General features: G+C 43.2%; 1 protein-coding gene across 1 annotated transcript in view; it reads right to left on the bottom strand.

Annotated features, from left to right (window-relative positions):
- Positions 1-17619, bottom strand: part of DLG5 (discs large MAGUK scaffold protein 5) — a 193797-nt gene extending 176178 nt beyond the window's left edge. The window contains exon 1 of the mRNA XM_019555846.1: positions 17300-17619. Within this exon, the coding sequence (XP_019411391.1) occupies positions 17300-17609 (310 nt within the window). The 5' untranslated portion in view covers positions 17610-17619. The remainder of the gene's footprint in view (positions 1-17299) is intronic.
- Positions 17620-17626: the final 7 nt, after the last annotated feature.

Genomic DNA, 17626 nt, shown 5'->3' on the forward strand with positions numbered 1-17626 from the left:
GCTGACTTCCTGCCCTTCCGGCAGTGGATTGGACTCAGTGATCTTCCAACGTCCCTTCCAGCCCTAATGTCTATGAAATCTAGGAAGAGTTTGAAAATAGATGTTACATTGCTAGGAACTGCAACAAACAAATCTTATGAACAAAAAGTTAGATATAAATTTTCCACTGTTTTCCACTCATTTTCATAGTTGGTAGGGTCGGAAGGGATCTGAGCAGATCATCAAGTCCAACCTCCTGCCATGGCAGGAAAGAGTACTGGAGCCAAGGTGTTCATCTAGCCTCCTCATAAAGACCCCCAGGGTAGGAGCCAGCACCACTTCTCTTGGAAGTTGGTTCCAGATCCTAGCCGCCCTGACCGAAGTAGCGCCTCCTGATATCTAATCTGAATCTACCCTCTGCTAGCCTGTGACCGTTATTTCTAGTCACCCCAGTAGTGCTTGGGAGAACAGGGATCCCCCCAATGCCTGCTGGTTCCCCCTGACTAGTTTGTAACAGGCCACTATATCCCCCTCAGCCTTCTCTTGTGGAGGCTGAACAGGTTCGGGTCCTGGAGCCTCCCCTCGTAGGGTGTGCCCTGCTGCCCCCGATCATGCGAGTGGCCCCCCTCTGGACCCTCTCCACGTTGTCCACATCTCTCCTGAAGTGCAGCGCCCAGAACTGGACGCAGTACTCCAACTGCAGCCTGACCAGTGTCACATAGTGGGGGAAGATCACCTCCTTGGACCTGCTTGAGATGCATCTGTGGATGCACGACAAGGTGCGGCTGGCCTTCCTGACTGCACCCCCACACTGTCGGCCCATATTCATCTTGCCATCAATGACGACTCCAAGATCCTTTTCTGCCTCTGCGCTGATGAGAAGGGAGTTCTCCAGCCTGTACGTATGCTGCTGGTTCTTCCCCCCCAGGTGCATTACTTTGCACTTGTCAGTGTTGAAACCTATCATATTCTCATCCGCCCACCCCTGTAACCTGTCCAGGTCTGACTGCAGCCTACTCCTCCCTTCTAGCATGCCCACTTCTCCCCACTTCTTAGTGTCATCTGTGAATTTGAACAGGGTGCTTTTCACCTCCTCGTCCAAGTCGCTGATGAAGTTGTTGAACAGTGACCGAGCCCTGCAGAACCCCACTGCCCACATCCCTCCAGGTCAAATAAAACCCGTCCACCACCACTCTCTGGGTGCGGTCCTCCAGCCAGTTAGTGATCCATTTGACTGCACAGGTGTCAACACCAGTCCCCTAGTTTCTTAATGAGAATGGGGTGAGAGACGGTGTCAAAGACCTTCCTGAAGTCCAGAAAGACTATGTCCACTGCTACACCTGCATCTAAGGATTTTGTGACCTGGTCATAGAAGGCCACCAGGTTTGTCTGACAGGACCTGCCACTAATGAACCCATGTTGGTTGCCCCTAAACAATCTCCCCTGCTGAATCAATGAGTCAGAAGGGACCTAGGCAGCCATGGCAGGAAGGAGCACTGGGGGTGGCAGGGGTCGTAAGACCCCAGCCAGGTGCCTATCCAGTCTCCTCTTGAAGATCTCCAGGGAAGGTGAGAACACTACCTCTCTGGGAAGCCTATTCCAGGCTATGGCCACCCTTACAGTGAAGTAGTTCTTCCTAATATCTAACCTAAACCTATCCTTCCTCAGCTTGCTCCTGGTGATCCCAAGGGGGGCCCTGGTGAACAGACTTTCCCCAAGACCCTGCTGGTGGCCCCTGATGAGATTGTAGGCAGCCACAAGATCCCCCCTCAGTCTCCTCTTGCAGAGACTGAAGAGATTCAGGTCCCTCAGCCTCTCCTCATAGGGCTAGCCATGGAGGCCCTCAACCATATAAGTGGACCCTCTCCAGGTTTTCCATGTCCCTCTTGAAGTGCAGCGCCCAGAACTGGACACAGGACTCCAGCTGCGGCCTGACCACCACCTCATAGAGGGGAAGCAAGACCTGTCTGGACCTGTTAGTGATGCCCCTGTTGATGCAGAACAGGGTGCGGTTGGCTCTGCCTATTGCTTCGTTGCTTTGCCGACGCATATTCATCCTGGAGTCAATCCTGACTCCAAGATCCCTCTCTGCCTCTGTGCTGCCGAGAGGGTCAGCCCCTGACCTATAAACATAATGCTGGTTCCCTCTCCCCAGGTGAAGCACTCTGCACTTGTCCTTGTTGAACCGCATCCTGTTCAGATCCGCCCACTTCTCTAACCTATTCAGGTCTGCCTGGATGTGGTCCGTGCCTGCAGGTGTATTCACTTTACCCCACAGGTTGCTGTCATCAGTGAACTTGAACAGGGTGCTCTCCACACCCTTGCCCAGGTCACTAATGAACATGTTGAACAGCACTGGCCCAAGGACCAACCCCTGGGGGACTCCGCTGCCCACACCCTCCCAGGTTGACATCAACCCGTCCACCAGCACCGTCTGGGTGCGCCCCTGGAGCCAGTTTGCCACCCATGTGACTGTGCATTCATCAATGCCGCAGTCCCTCAGCTTGTCCACCAGAACTGGATGGGAAACTGTGTCGAAGGCCTTCTGGAAGTCCAAGAAGATGACAATGACTTCCTCCTTCCCATCTAAGCTCTTTGTTACCTGATCATAGAAAGAGAACAGGTTAGTCGGGCAGAATCGGCCTTGCACAAACCCATGCTAGTTACCCCTCAACATCACTCCCCTGCAGGGCTCTCACAGATGTGGCCCTTGATAATTTTTTCAAAGACCTTACCCTAGGCCTGGGTGCGCCTCCCCTGGGGCCTACAGGGGTCCCGATGGGGGGGGGGCGGGGGGCAGGGTCCCTGCTCAGGAAAATGGAGGCAAAGAAATTGTTAAATAGGTTAGCTTTGTCATCTGGTGTGACAACCAGATTTCCCAGCGCGTCTTGCAGAGGCCCCACGTTATCCAGTACCTTCTTTTTACCCCCTATGTATTTAAAAAAGGACTTCTTCTTGTCCTTGACCTAGGTAGCTAGTCCCGGCTCCACCTCGGCCTTCCTGACCGCCCCCCTACAGCTCCGAGCAACAGAGGTATAGTTCTCCCTGGTGACGGCCCCTCACTTACATTGGGTGTATGCCTTCTTTTTTAGCTAGGAGACATTCCCGTAGGCTTTTGGTGAACCATGGGGGCTTTTGCACCCTCTGCTCCCTTTGCTCCGTGTTGGGATTACCCCCCTTTGGGCTTGGAGGATAGTCTCCTTAAGGAATGATTTTGCTAACTAGTTTTGCTTATGCCTCAACATCTCAAGAAAAACCTAATTACTTCTTTCTACCATTAAAAATTCCCTGATTAGAAAAGTGAAGATGAAAGTATTTAAGAATCTAACAACTATTTGGGTCCTATAATCTAAGTGTGGGGGGGGGGGGACAATTAAGTAAAAATAACCAAGTTATCTAATACATACCTACAAGGTAGGGTTATGCCAGAGATTCAGACCTAACCTAAAAAACTCAGTATGGCTGACATCTTCTTTCTAAAGAGATATATGATTCAGCCATACAGGAAGTTAACCTCTAAGAATTGCTTCCTAAAACTTGTATGTAGATTTGTGCCAGGATAAAATTTAATATATTTAGTCAGATATCATCTTCCTTTAGTGTGGAGCATACATATTTCTTTATCTGCTTACACAACTCTGACCAATTTAATTCTGCACTACCCACCTAAATCTCAGCTTGGTCCATGGAGTTTGCTTGAGGAACAGCAGGCAGAAATTCTCCAATGCAAAAATCTCCAAAACAGGTCACCTGTGTTGAAGTGTGGCCAATAACGTAAACTTCAAATTCACTGCAATTCCCAGGGCTTTTAAAAAATACAACCACTAACCAAGGAAACTCAGAAACACAAAACAAAAAATCCACACCTCTACAAACTCCTGGGTTTTTTCTATACCCAAGGACTGCACTCTAGGCATTGAAAACTGGTTATTTGTTGCAAATTCCCCTTTGAGGACAGCAAACTTGCATAAGAGCAATGTCAAACAAACATATTCTGGTTTTGATGACCACAGCTCTCCTGTTTAGTTAGTCCTGTCATTTCCTTAAAGAAGTGAATAGATGGACAAAAAGATTCCCAGAGCTATTAAGGCTAGTCCCATATGTTTCCAGGTAACTATTTACCCAGGGTCTTAAAAAATCATCCACTCCAAACCCTCACATATCAGAATGACATGCTATAAAACCAACATGCAAGACAGACTAAAGTAACACTGATGCTCTGCCCCTATGAAAGTCCACTGGATGCTGTTAGATTCAAATTTAATTGGCATTTCTTCTTTACTCATTAGCTCTAGTTGAAGCGTTTGTATTATTCATTCATAGGCGTTTTTCCCATAAGTTTCTCAAAAAGCCAATTTTTTCAATAACTTCTGAATTTAAATAAATAAAACTAACATCAATTGCCTATTGCTTAGAGGTCTCTAGGTGCACACAAGACGGGAGAAGGCTTCTTATTAGCAAACAAATATGTTCATGAAATTCCGAAAATCATGTTAGTAATGACCTCACAGAAAGCTGGGCTGATATGCCAACCCAGAGCCTGGGCATCTCCTGTGCGTCTCACGTGAGCCTTGGATGCTCAATAAAGGAAGGCACTGAAATTAGAGGTGCACTGATACACTGGTCGATATTGTATTGGCACTGATAAAAGGAAAATGGACATTATGGGCAATCTGCTTTTTTTAGCTGATGTGGCCAATAAATACCGTATGCACGTGCACAGCTGCAGCATGCATACAGCCAGGAGTGCAACCCGGCAGCTTGGAGAACAGGGTCCACCCAGTAGAGTCGGGGGAGGGGGAGGCGCGCAGATCGAGGCCCTCACAGTTAGGGAGGGAGTAGGGCTGGGGCAGGGGCAGGGGCAGACAGTGCACAGTCAGGGCAGGGCAGGGCATGGGACGGAGCTGTGGGGGGCTCATTCAAGGGGATGAGGGTGGCAACTCCCACTACTGTGCATACTCCTACGGGGAGGCACACACACCCCAGATCTGTGCACAGGGCAAAGGCAGGCTGCACACTGTGCACTCAGGGTCAGGTGCTGCACCAGTCTATTCCTGGTGATGGGGCTAGGCCAGGGCTGTGTCTGAGATGGGAGGGCAGGGCAGGCAAGGGTGGCATGCGAGGGGAGGTATGGGATGGGCTATGGAGAATTTTGGGGTGGATGTAGCACCCCCTCAAAATACTGCCACTGCTACCCACCCACCACGGCAGCTCACCCTCGCTCTGTGTCAGATCCAGTGGGCAAGCGCTCCCCGTATCTATGCCAGGGTGCGTGCAGTGGCAGAAGCCACCCCACTAGACGGGCCACCCATGGATCCGTCCCGCACTCCACCCCACTCCAGCTGTGCAATGCCTGCCCCAGATGAGGGCTTCAATCTGCTGCCCCCCACACCCTTTCCCACCCACCTCCCTCATCCTGAGAGACTTACCAGCCAGACACTACTCTCGAAGCTGCCAGGCTGCGTATCAGCAATCTGACTGGTAGTGGCCAACATGGCTGGTCAATAACTGGCCATCAGTAGCAGCCCAAAACACCTTTATCGGTATACCCCTAACTGAAATGAAGGAACGATAGCTTCAGCCTCTGGGTACAGGATGCTGCTGCAAATGGAAATGTCAGATGTCCTTCAAGTTAACCCTAACCAAAACCTTCAAGCACCACTGAATTCAGGGCTTTGGATCTTTGCTTATCATATAAAACTATGCATGCCTATTAAAAAGTCTAGCTACCTGTGTGTCATCCACAAGCAAGATGCTAACAAAAAAAGTTGGCCACTGCTGTGTCATAACCACAGAGTCCAAAATTTATATCAGACCTTTTACTTCTCCTCATGTTCAAATCAACCAAGTTTTTTCCATACTTAAATTTTCTACCCCCGCCCCCCAAAATAAATCAGTCAATCCAATTTTCAAGGTAAGCAAAAACATTCTGGGGGGAAAATTCCAGTTAATCAAAAGCCCAGTATTCTGGCAAAAAACAAGTTTTCATTTTTTTCTCATTACCCTTAGAATGTGCTTTTCAGCTGGACACTGCATGCACTCTAGAAAGACTTGGCGAAAGTACGTATTATTTAAGAGATTGACATGGCTGGGAATAGATATCAATGCCAAATCAGCTTATGCAAAACAAATAAAATAGGAAAAGGTGGTATCAAAGAGTTAGTTGTCATCATTTGATCCCACCTGCTGAATTAAATGCACGAATCATTCATTTGCCTATTAGAAATAAAACTAAAATTTTGATTCTTCAGTTTCTTCCTGAAAAGAAACTCTCTACTATAAATATGATTTTATCATTAAGAAAATGATACTACGCCCTGTACTTGTCCTGTAGTTCAAGTGGACAATACTTCACTTGTTACAAGACTGTTGTTCTTAAGAAACTTTTTGTTTCTGTTCTGACAAACATGTAGAAACATGGAAAGGTACAGCTTCCCTAAAACACTTGACTTTTTAAATTGTGTTTCTTTTGTCTATCCCTCCTGCTCCATGACTACAGCATGACTTTTCTCATCATTCACCACGACTAACAATGAGTCCTAGTAATTATGCATCCAGCAACGTTTAAGAAAGCTTTACAGGATGTTTTTCAAAGCTTTATTAAAGTTGTAGTTTGCTGTTCATAATAAGCCATTCCTCCAAGGAAGAAAGAAAATAAATAAATCAGTTAAACTATCACTCTTTCCATTCAAGAACACTTTTCTTCAAGACCCTCACTGAAAAAAAAATCGTGTTAAAAAGCACTCCTTTAATGAGGCAGATTCAGAGAAGCACTACATCAGCTACTTCAACCCTCAGATGTGAGCGCACATGCCCATGAGAAATCCAAACATACATTAAGAACAAAATCAACAAAGTAAACAGTGTTGTCTTGAGTTGTAGACTTGCAGGGTAAATGAGAAGAATTCAAATCTTCACAGACACTGAATGATGCACACATTCCAGTACATTAAATCTCCTTATGAAACGGGGTAAAGTTGGAGAATGCATGCAGAAAATGCTTGGTCATTATTACCAGATTATACTAAAATAACAGTTTTCACAGCTTCATACTTCTGCCTTTACATACTGGTATCATGATAAAGAAAACACAAATAAGACTACAATAGCTTAATATTATAACTACATTTTGAATACCCACATTCTTCACAATACTTGAGAACTATATTTATGGATCTAAGATATACAGACACACTTAACACCTGGATAAAGTGTAAGGAGAATCTTCTAATAAGGGAGAAAATGTACAAATAGTCTATAGAAAGCTGTCTTACTAGGACTTACTGAAGGATAGTCATGCACAGAAAAAAAAAAAAAAAGACTGAATATCTACTAAGCAGCTCTTCTAGCCCCAGCACCATTATTTGAATGCAGGTTTCATCCTGACAATACGCAAGGGCTATGGAAACTTATTTGCTGAATGAAAATTGTTCACTGAGTACTTAAGTTTCCTAACACACAGAATCAGAGAAAAATATGGTTTGAAGAGACCTCAGACGGTCATCTAGCAGTATCATCCCACATCAGTTATCCTAATAGACACAAGCAGCCAAGAAAGCTACGTAGGTGAACAAAAGCAATACAGCACTTCCGAAGAATTTAGGCAGAAAGTATGTTTGCTTTGAACAGTTGAAGCAACCTCCTAGTATTATCAACCAACACTCAGTCCCTCAGTCAAAACACTGCTTCTATAGCAATATCAAGAAGTCAAGTGAGGTCCATGAAACAGTAACACAATAGAAGATTGTGCTAATTTTGTGAATTAGTGATATACATCTTTAAAAAATTAGTCTAGATATTTCCAAGGTCACCAATTTAGGAAATATGCCACGGTACTAAACTTAGGGCTCACTCACGTAGTCTACAGAGAAGGCAACCTCTCATATCTCAATGCAATTTTGATGCTTGCTCAAGTGCTCAAGGATCAGACCCTCAGCTTCTGGATTTCACAATGCCTTTTCTCCAGAGCCCAAATGACTCAAACAGTAATAATTTTGGCTAGATGTACCCAAGACAAGTTGTCCATTACCCTACATGCCCTCTTAGCTACCAGAAATTGACACTTTTCCACCTACCAAGTAGTTGTATATAGATAAAGCTACAAAAAAAACCCATGAGACCTGCTGCAGCAAAACAAACTAATATAAAATAGGCAGTATTAGAGAACCTGTTCAAAAGGAAAAGGAAAATAAATATTTCTCTGTTAAAAAACTGAAAGAAAATAAACCACAGACTTTTAACTTGTTTTGTTATTTTGCCTTTTTGTTTTTAAAGTAATTCCCTTCCTAAGAGCACCTTTTCTCCTCTACAAGTGATTTTTTTAAATATTCAAAATTCAGGTCTCGTCTACCCTGTTAATTCAAATCCTAGGAAACTTGGTATGATATTATGACACTGATAACGAGAGAATGATACTATGACCATTGACAAATTTGACATTGACAATCAGTCGAGATAGCTTTCTGTTATTTGAGAATAAAACTTTGCATTTATTTTGGTTGTCATTTTTAAGTCAAGCCCCATACAAAGCACACACATGAAGTTAGAAAAAACAGTTTGTTTGTTAAAGATGCGACATACCATGTCTCTTCAATTATGGGTTGATCATTCAGCACAGAAAACTAAACTGGACGTTCCTATTTTAAGGTGAGCAACTGGATTTATAACATAACATCCTTCAAGTATTTTTCAACTTTCCAAGGTATGAGTAAATAAAGAGCACAACTTATTGTCCCCATCACCACCCAAGCAGACACATATACATACGCATTACCTGTATTCAACTTTGAAAGACAACCAAGTAAACTTCCTTGAAAACTCACTGAAAATATAACTTGTTCAAAAGAAAAAGGTTAACAGACTTCAAGGAACAACACACAGGTGAGAAAGAAAGAGGACCGGAGATCACAAAAATGAGACTGAAAGACAAGCGCTTCAAGAGATTCCCAATTCATGCAATGCAGCCAAAATCTGCAGAACTACTAACTCATAGGGATTATTACAACGGCGGGCAATTATTTTGGGCGGAGGACCACTTACAGAGTTTTGACAAGCCACAGAGCGCCACATGACAGGCAGAGAGGGACAGACAAATATTAATTTTCCAAGTTTTTAGGGGCCCTGCAGGCTGGATAGAATGGCCTGGAAGGCCCCATCCATCCCGGGGGTTGCGTTTTGCCCACCCCTGAATTACCTATCCAAAGATGACAGTTGGAAGATTCAAGAGACCTGGGGAACAGAACGCTGTCCACAGGGAAACAGAATGAGGAAATACAGAAGGTACAAAGGAGATAAATCTGTTTTTGTTTTTATTTGTTAAAACAAAGTGTGGTGGTCCTCTACGTAGTTACTAAACATTTGTAGACTACATTTTGTATGTGCGGCAAAGAATTTTACAGCCTCAGATTTAATAGGTACTTCACTGCAGACATGACTAATAAAAGTTATGGCCCACAATCCTAAAGAGACCTGTATTTTGGCCTAATTTTATGCACAAAAAAACTGAGTACTATCCGCACACAGAAGTTGGGTTCTAAAAGCCACAATGAACCAACCCTGAGATAATTCCCCTGGCTAGGGCTGACATAGGAGTTAATCCTAAACAAAAATGGCAGCCCAGAGCAGAGTACTGTACTGCTGATGAGAACAGTTGCTATTAGACTTACAAACAGGAGAAACAACACAACTTTGCACAAATAACTTCAGCTGCCAAGGACTATAGGTCTCAAGAGCCAAACCCCTTCTTTCTCTTCCAATTCCTTGTAAATAGGGAAAGGAGGCAGGAGAGAAGAGATGACTATTCAGCCTCAAATTCAGAAACTGTATGAACACAAATTGCTACATTTCCTGTCTCGTGCATCAGCAAGATTTAGTTTTATCTCACAAGCATTTGCCAAAAAAGCAAAAACAAAATCTGACAGCTGTATTGTGAAAACAGGATCACAACTCACACTTTGAAACGATGCTGATTAGTCACCACTGAAAACCCCTGGAAAAGCCTACAGCAATGCTTCATCTAAATTTAACTCATTATATTTTTGCTTTATCATCTCTACCTATACTGTGGAAAGTATACAGGAAAAGGATTTATAGGGAAGAACATACACTTGTTACCGAGACAATATACGGAAAAGTTTGGCAAATGAATTCCTTTTCATTTATGGGCAATACCCATTAACCGCTCTACAGACACAAGGGAAGACAGTTCCTGTACTCAAACCTTGCCCCCTAAAATGTATATGAAGAAAGAGAAAACGTACAATCAAATTGATCAGGTCAATTACTGACACCTCTAATCAATTTTGAGGTTTGGGGGTAATCAGCGATTTTAGTAAATAATAAATCAAATAATAATGGAGCAAAAAACCAACCATAGGGAAATCACTGAGGAAGAGTTAACCGGAAAGTATTAGGAAAATAAACAGAAGTAAAAGGTAGAGAGACTGAAAGGAAAGAAGAATAAGTAGTGGGAGTGTAATGGGTGGTCAAAGGAAGGACACAAGAGTTTTCAATTGAAACAGCAGAGCAGACTGCTTAAGCAACCTGAAAACCTCGAGTCAGCTGATCTAGGAGGACTGGTTGTAGTCCCATGAGGCCAAAATGTTCTTCACCAATCAATGTGCTAGAGGGCATCAGATACATCTACATGAAAACACAATGTGATCAACAAGAGCAGAAACATTAGAATCTTTCAGGTACGGACTAAAGAGGGGAGACAGCCAAAATTTAGCTATAACAAAAGTGCAACAACTAGTTCCAAGTCACAGAAAGTGACTTGCCTTTGTCTGTTCTAGAGAGGTCACTACTAAATATCACACATGACCATCTGACAAAGCCTTCAGCAACTTCATTGCACTTATTAACCATATCTTTATTTAGCAATTCTCAGGAAATCTGTAAACAAGGGGGCACTCCGAGTGGCACTTGCTGAGTTTGGAAGATCATTACACAGAAGCTATTTAAGATTTAATTGGGGAAAACCCTTCTGGACACTTCCTGCTCTTTGGCTACCTGCAAACGTAACACAAATTTGGAATATGACAACACCAGAAAACTAGGTCACCACAAAGTTGGCCTCGGAAATATGACTCAATATACTTTCTATTTGGTATAGGAAGGGATCCACTATCTTACTCTATTATAGTTTTTTCTGAAGACTGTCTAGGCAACTACCACCTGATCAAGACAGTTTAAAGAACTCAAAAAAAAAAGGCCTAAGAAGTTAACTTAACACCTAGTAACAAAACTGAAAGACATGTAGGCTACATTAATCTTATTTTTCAGTTTAAAGGAAATAAAGACTGCACTGTACTGTAATTAATTGAAGCAGTGTCAAAGTTGATCTCGTATTTAGTAAGTAACACTTCTGAAATCACTCTTTTCATTCCATTGTTTCTTATTCTGCATCTGAGTGCATGTTTCCTAGGGTCATTTTAATTTTGAGAGTTTCCTACCTCTCTTCTTGGATTATTCCTTTTCTCTCCTCCTCTATCTTTCCTAACATTATATCCTCCAACAATATTTTTTCTGCCCGCACCTCAACCCCGCTCTCCCCCACCAACGCCAACGTTTCTCATTCTGTCTTCCCATCAAAAATCTTCCCCCAACATTTTAATTCATTAATTCACCCACCAGCTAAAATTCTCTCACCCACTCATTGGCTCCTCCAGATCAGTGCTCATTTCCCCGCTTCTGGAAAAATAAGAGCTACTCAAAGGTTTCTATTCTTCCAGTTTCCTGTGAAGGAGTCAGCAACAACATGACTACTCCATTCCCTGATTTCATGCTACCTTGCAAAAGTGCCTCCCAGCTCTCTGCTCCCTATCTTTACACATCCAGCCAAGAAGAAGAGAAAACATTTTTAAAACAATATATACAGACATGACTGGAAACCGCAAAAACTAGCTCAGCACCTAAGGCTCAAATGTAGAACCTTAAACTAATTACTCATCTTTTTGAAAATTGACTGGATTAAAGTTCAGACTGCCATTTTTTAAAGTCAAAATAGAAACTGTTGTCATTTTAATGCAGTTTTTTCATATTTAAATTCTTAAATCTGACCTACTGGGCTGGAAAGTAATACTCAAGTCTACGCCCAAATGGTGTTAAAAATAAAAATCCAGCTTTGAGTAATTCTCTTTAGTAATTTTTAAATTAGGTTTACAAACATTTTCCTCATTAAAAGATCTCTTTTCTTAAAGAGAAAAAAACCCTTAAAAATCAAATTTAACTGAATGTTGGAATATCAAACCAGCCTTGCAAATAAGAATGTGTAACTTCACTGACAAAACTAGTTTCAATGGCTTTAATGTCTGAAGCTTTTACACATACAGACCTTACAGGATAATACTGTATTCTGTATTAATGTCTTCAAATATTAAAAATAAACAATTAAATAATTCTTCATGCTATTAGCTGTGAACTTTCAGACACTTACTTCACCACCTATGGCCACTGCTCATCAGTTACAACAGTTTAGCAGACTAGCTATTGAAGAAAAATGGAAACTGTAAACCTGATGAGCCTGGACACAAGAGGCAGAACATTAAGTTCAGCAAACTCCTTACCTTAGAAGTGAAGAATTTATACCACCTTTGCAGCAGAGGTGCACCCATACATTGGTTTGATATCAAACTGGCACCAATATAAAAAAAATTGCCTGATGCGGCCAATAATTTGGCTGATAAATGCCTGTGCGTGCATACAGCTGCAGCGCAACACACAGGCAGTGAGGAGCACAGATCAGCAGCTTTGAAAGTTGCATGCAGCTGGTATGTCTGTTGTAGTGGAAGGGGAGTGAAGGGGCATGGAGGGTGGGGCAGATCAACAGCCCCCATGGTGAGGGAGGGAGTGGGACAGAGGCTGGAGCAGATGCTGCCTAGCCAGGGCAGGGCAGGGGACAGAGGCGCAGCTCATCCAGGGAGCACTGGGAGGGAAGGGGGACACACGACACGGCCCCCAGATCTGTGCAGGGCAGGGCAGGGCAGGCAGCCTGCAGCTGCGGCCAGGAAACAGGGCTGCACCAGGCTCTCCTCGGCACAGCTGGGCTCAGGACAGGCAACAGCAGTGCTGGGAGGGGGCCATGTACCCCTTCCCTCTGCCCACCCCTTCCACCACAGTAGACTTACCAGCCGGATGCAGCTGTATCTGAAAATCAGATTGGTATCAGCCAATATGCCTCCTTAAAAATTGGCTACCGATATCAGCCCCCAAAATCTCTATCAGTGCACCCCTTCTTTGAAGTTCCATAAACCCATTACCCCAAAACCAGAAATAAGCTCAGATACCTATTAAATAGCTCCAAACTGTTCTTCTTTCCCCAGTAAAACCAGGGAAATAAAAGTGTAAAAAAAAAGATGCTTACAAATGCTTTGAAGTCACAGTGCTTCAGAAGTTATCCCTTTTTAATTAGTTTTACCTAGACAAACTTTCTTGTATTGTTTGCCAATAAAATTCATGTAGCTGTCTAACGCACAGGATAATTTTTTAAATTTTACATTAACACTCGTGTAACATCAGCTCCAAGCCTGTCTATTCAGGCTTTGATTCAGCAATACAAACATGCAAGTTGCCTTTAAAAGCCATTTAATACCCCATTAAAAGAGAAAACTGTATAAAGTAGGAGATAATACACATGACTGAAGCAACTTGTTAAATCAGATATAATTACTAGAATAACTTACCATTCTCAGAAATGCATAATAGGAATATACAGGGGAAAGTAAAAAGAAGTAGACTCACAAGATGTGCAGTGTAGCTTAAATATGCTGTAAGTCCAATTAAGATTGATTTTTAAAGACATCCTGGGCACTTCTACACATGTTCCAGGCATGGGAGGGAGGGTGGCAGTTTAATTAAGGTGCCACCGCATCTCATGTATAAGCATCCTTGCACTTAAAAATGGTGGTGGGGGCACCTGAACTAAAGCTTGTTCGATGAGCTTTAGTTTAAGCACCCCTGCTGCCATTTTTAAGTGCAGGGACGCTGATACAGGAGGCTGCTGGATCACAGTAACTGCCATGCTCTAGCTTACCCAATTAAACTGAGTCTCTTCCAATTCGCAGCAATTCCAGTGTGTTGGAGCAGCTTCTGCGCTCATGTGTAGGTGCCCAAGTGTTTCTCTGAAATAGAACTTGTTTAGCAAAGATACATATGATCCAATCACAGCACTGGCCTCTCTGGCCCATTTAGCCTTTGACCAAACTTAATAAATGTTGTTTACAAGTAATTAAAAACTGTTTAAAGTATATGCTAATACTAGGCTTCCTTGATGTAATGACTTACTGGATTTTCCTTTATAGATTCATTTAAGAACTAAATGCTCTCTCTACAATGACCAAGCATAAAGCAAATAATCCAGACAGGAAATTACTTTCTGACTAAGCAAAATCATACAAAGTCAGTTTTTGCAGCCTGTTTACTAATGCTGCCATGCACAATGCTCTAAAATTAGAAACCAAATAAGCAGGGGTGGGAAGGCTGGGGGGAAAAATCAGCATGGGGGGTTTTAAAGTATAACAATAGCAGATTTGAATTTACTACCTATTTGGCATTTGCAGTAAACTTTAAGACTCAACAGTTGCACAGGCAAAATGCTAAAAGAAAAGCAAGCCCCTTGAAATGCAAATATCATTAATTATTTTAAAAATCCTTTAACAACTTCTAGAACCGAAATCTTCCGCTTTAGCAATAAGAACAGCCGTCTACTGCCTTGTGCTGCGTGGCCATGTATTTATAAGATGGCATCACCTGTACATTACCCAAACAGCAATAAGAGTCTCATTTTCATTAATTTACATAGCATCATTACAACCCACAGGGAGTCTAAATTTCAAATGAAAAGAAAAAAAATAATCTAACCGACTTCTTAAAATTACTCCTTAACCAAAAAAAAATTGAAAAAATGCAAATTAATCATACACTGATATACCAAGAGATTAATTCTTTCATGAAGATATCCCAAGTAGATAGAAAAGACATGCATCTATAGCTTAAATTACTCACTTAGAGGACAAACAGGAAGAAAAAACTTTTCGGTTATACGTATATGCAGCTTGCTGCATACAAACTGAATATCTAGCAAGCATTCAAGACTCATAATTTCACATAGCTCTCTTTAAGAAACAGCTTATAACTTAATCATTCCCATCCTACATTCTCTTTATTAATCATAATCTAAGTAATAACCATAAAAATTAATTGAAAGATATGTCTTAAAAATATATTTAAAATATGTAGGCCTATAGATGTGTTTACAATAGTTATTTCTAACAATTTGATGGAATATCTTTTAAACAAAAAGGTTAAACCATTCCTCCTTGGTATTCACTCCTGTACATAAAAACTAGAAAGTTTAGCTGATGTAATCTTATTTTCATTGTCCACCATGAATGGAAATACTAACTAAAGAAAAGTTAAACTGCAGGAAGTAGACTGAAAGAGACAAAACTGAGCCCATATTAAATAACAGATCATTTTAAAATATAAGTTATCATTTAAGACTGGCTGTGACTAAAGATTAATTCCTTCTCCAGAGTGTTTTCAGAACAGGTAGATATCCTGCAAATTGTTGATAAATGGCTAGCTTTATACACATGAATAGTCTCACTAGTCTTAACCAGGGTACACAGGGGCGGGAGCGGTGGTAGAGGCAAATTGTGTACAACTGATCTTCTAGATGCAAAGCCGCACAATGACCACTTAGGGTTATTAGTAATGATCTTTTCTGTATTCCTTAGAGAAAATGTTAGTTTCAATAGTATGAAAACTCTCTTTCAAACGTAACTAAAAGAAAGAAAAAGGTGTCTGAAAAGCATCACAAATCTCATTCTGAACATAATCCATGTCAGGGGAACATTCCCCCCATACAAAGGATGAGTGCAATGCAGAAAGGAGACTGTGACTCAAATAATTACCAATACCTCTTCCACTTCCAATTTTAGAATAGTGACATTTTACCTTACTTTCAATTTAGGAACACAGCCCTGTCATAAAGAATACATTCATCTAATTCCATTTTTTCCTGCAGTCACACCCGATACTTTTTCCTTTTTTTTCAGGCTCGGGGAATTCTAAGAGTCCAACATTATCTGTATATAAGGGAGTTTTCAGCCAAGAATATGCTGACCATTATTCTCATTGCACAAAAAGTTATGGGCCTCCCTATAAAAAGAACCAAGTACCCTCAACTCCCACTGATGTCAGACTATGTAATAATAGAAGCGTTGAGATCTGTTGCTCAAGTTTATTCTCCCCCCCCATGCTGTAGGGGCCTTAGAAGAGTCCGTACAATATAATAACGGAAACGTGCAACGTTTTTTGCATTATTATTACTACCAATGCACACAGCTAACATCATCATTAAAAATAAAAAGAGAATGTCAAGTAGGATAGTGTATATGATAAACATTTTCCAGGTGGAACAGCCAGGATTAAAAGATGTAATTTACTTTGCCTCATTATTGTCTTAAGAAAATGACCTGGGTTACATGAACCAGGAAGCCTCCCATGTGGATGTAGACCAGGCAGGAAACTATACGTCTACTGTATTTTTCCCCTTTCTTGCCAAACTTGAATACAATATGGTAGCTGGGCTTCAAAGTAAAAGGACCCTCCCTAGGAAATCTGTGTGCGATTCTTCTCTCCCTCTGAAGGTTAACACTAGTTCTTCCTCTCCTTTTCTTACAACAAGGAGTTATGACAGGACTGCTCCAAATGGAGCAACTAGGTCCCACGTTTACCACTCTCCTCAAACACCGGGTGCAGGCATCTCCAGTTTTGCCAGGCCAGGCTAAACCAGTACAAGCAACTTGCAACAGGAACAACCATTTCCCAACTGCCATTAGCAGTCAAAAAAAACTTTAACTGGTTTAGCAGCAGCAGCAGCTTCAGTGGAGTTTCAGGCCAAGACAGAGCAGGCAGAACAAGACTGTGGAAACAGGTAGTCTTCCCTGAGGCTGGGTTTCGGGACCCTAGCACAGCAGTAGCGACCGCACACAGGCAAGCAGTGTGCAACTAAAGGAAAGCAAAGCCCAGGTGCTGGCAGCAAGGAGAAAGGGGATATGGGAAGAAACAAAATGAAAACAAATGGGGTGAAGAAAAGAAGGCGGCAAGGAGGTACCTGCACAGCTTCTTCCAGAGACGGAGGGGTCTCCCCCACACACACTGGCGGACCACACTGCAGCCTCCCTGACACCCTCCCAGCCCCGCCAAGGCCTTCTCTGCCCGGCAGCAGGCAGGGCAGGGCAGGGCAGCCCGGCTGCTTCTCCCCGAGCCCCGACCCGCCGCCGCTGCGGGGTCCCCCAGGCCCAGCGCCACTCACCCGCCGCCTCGCCGGCCGGCGCGCCCGCCGCCCCGTTCAGGTAGAGGATGGAGAGCAGGTGGGGCTGCGTCTTCTCCAGGGCCACGCGCAGGTCCTGGAAGTGGTCCCGCTCCTTGGCGAGCAGCAGCTTGAGGAGCAGCTCGGCCTTGCCGGGGGCCGCTCCCGCCCCGGCTTCCTCCAGCTCCAGCAGGTCGTGGGGGCCGAGGGCGCCGGCCGCCTGCAGTAGCTCCACCACCGCGTCCACCTCGCTCATGGCCTGGGCCAGCGCGGGCCGGCACTGCGCGAGCAGCTCCTTGTGCTTGGGCTCCATGGCCGGGCCGCGCCGCG

This window comes from Crocodylus porosus, unplaced genomic scaffold (genome assembly GCF_001723895.1).
Source record: "Crocodylus porosus isolate Cpor-Errol unplaced genomic scaffold, CroPor_comp1, whole genome shotgun sequence".
NCBI lineage: Eukaryota > Metazoa > Chordata > Crocodylia > Crocodylidae > Crocodylus > Crocodylus porosus.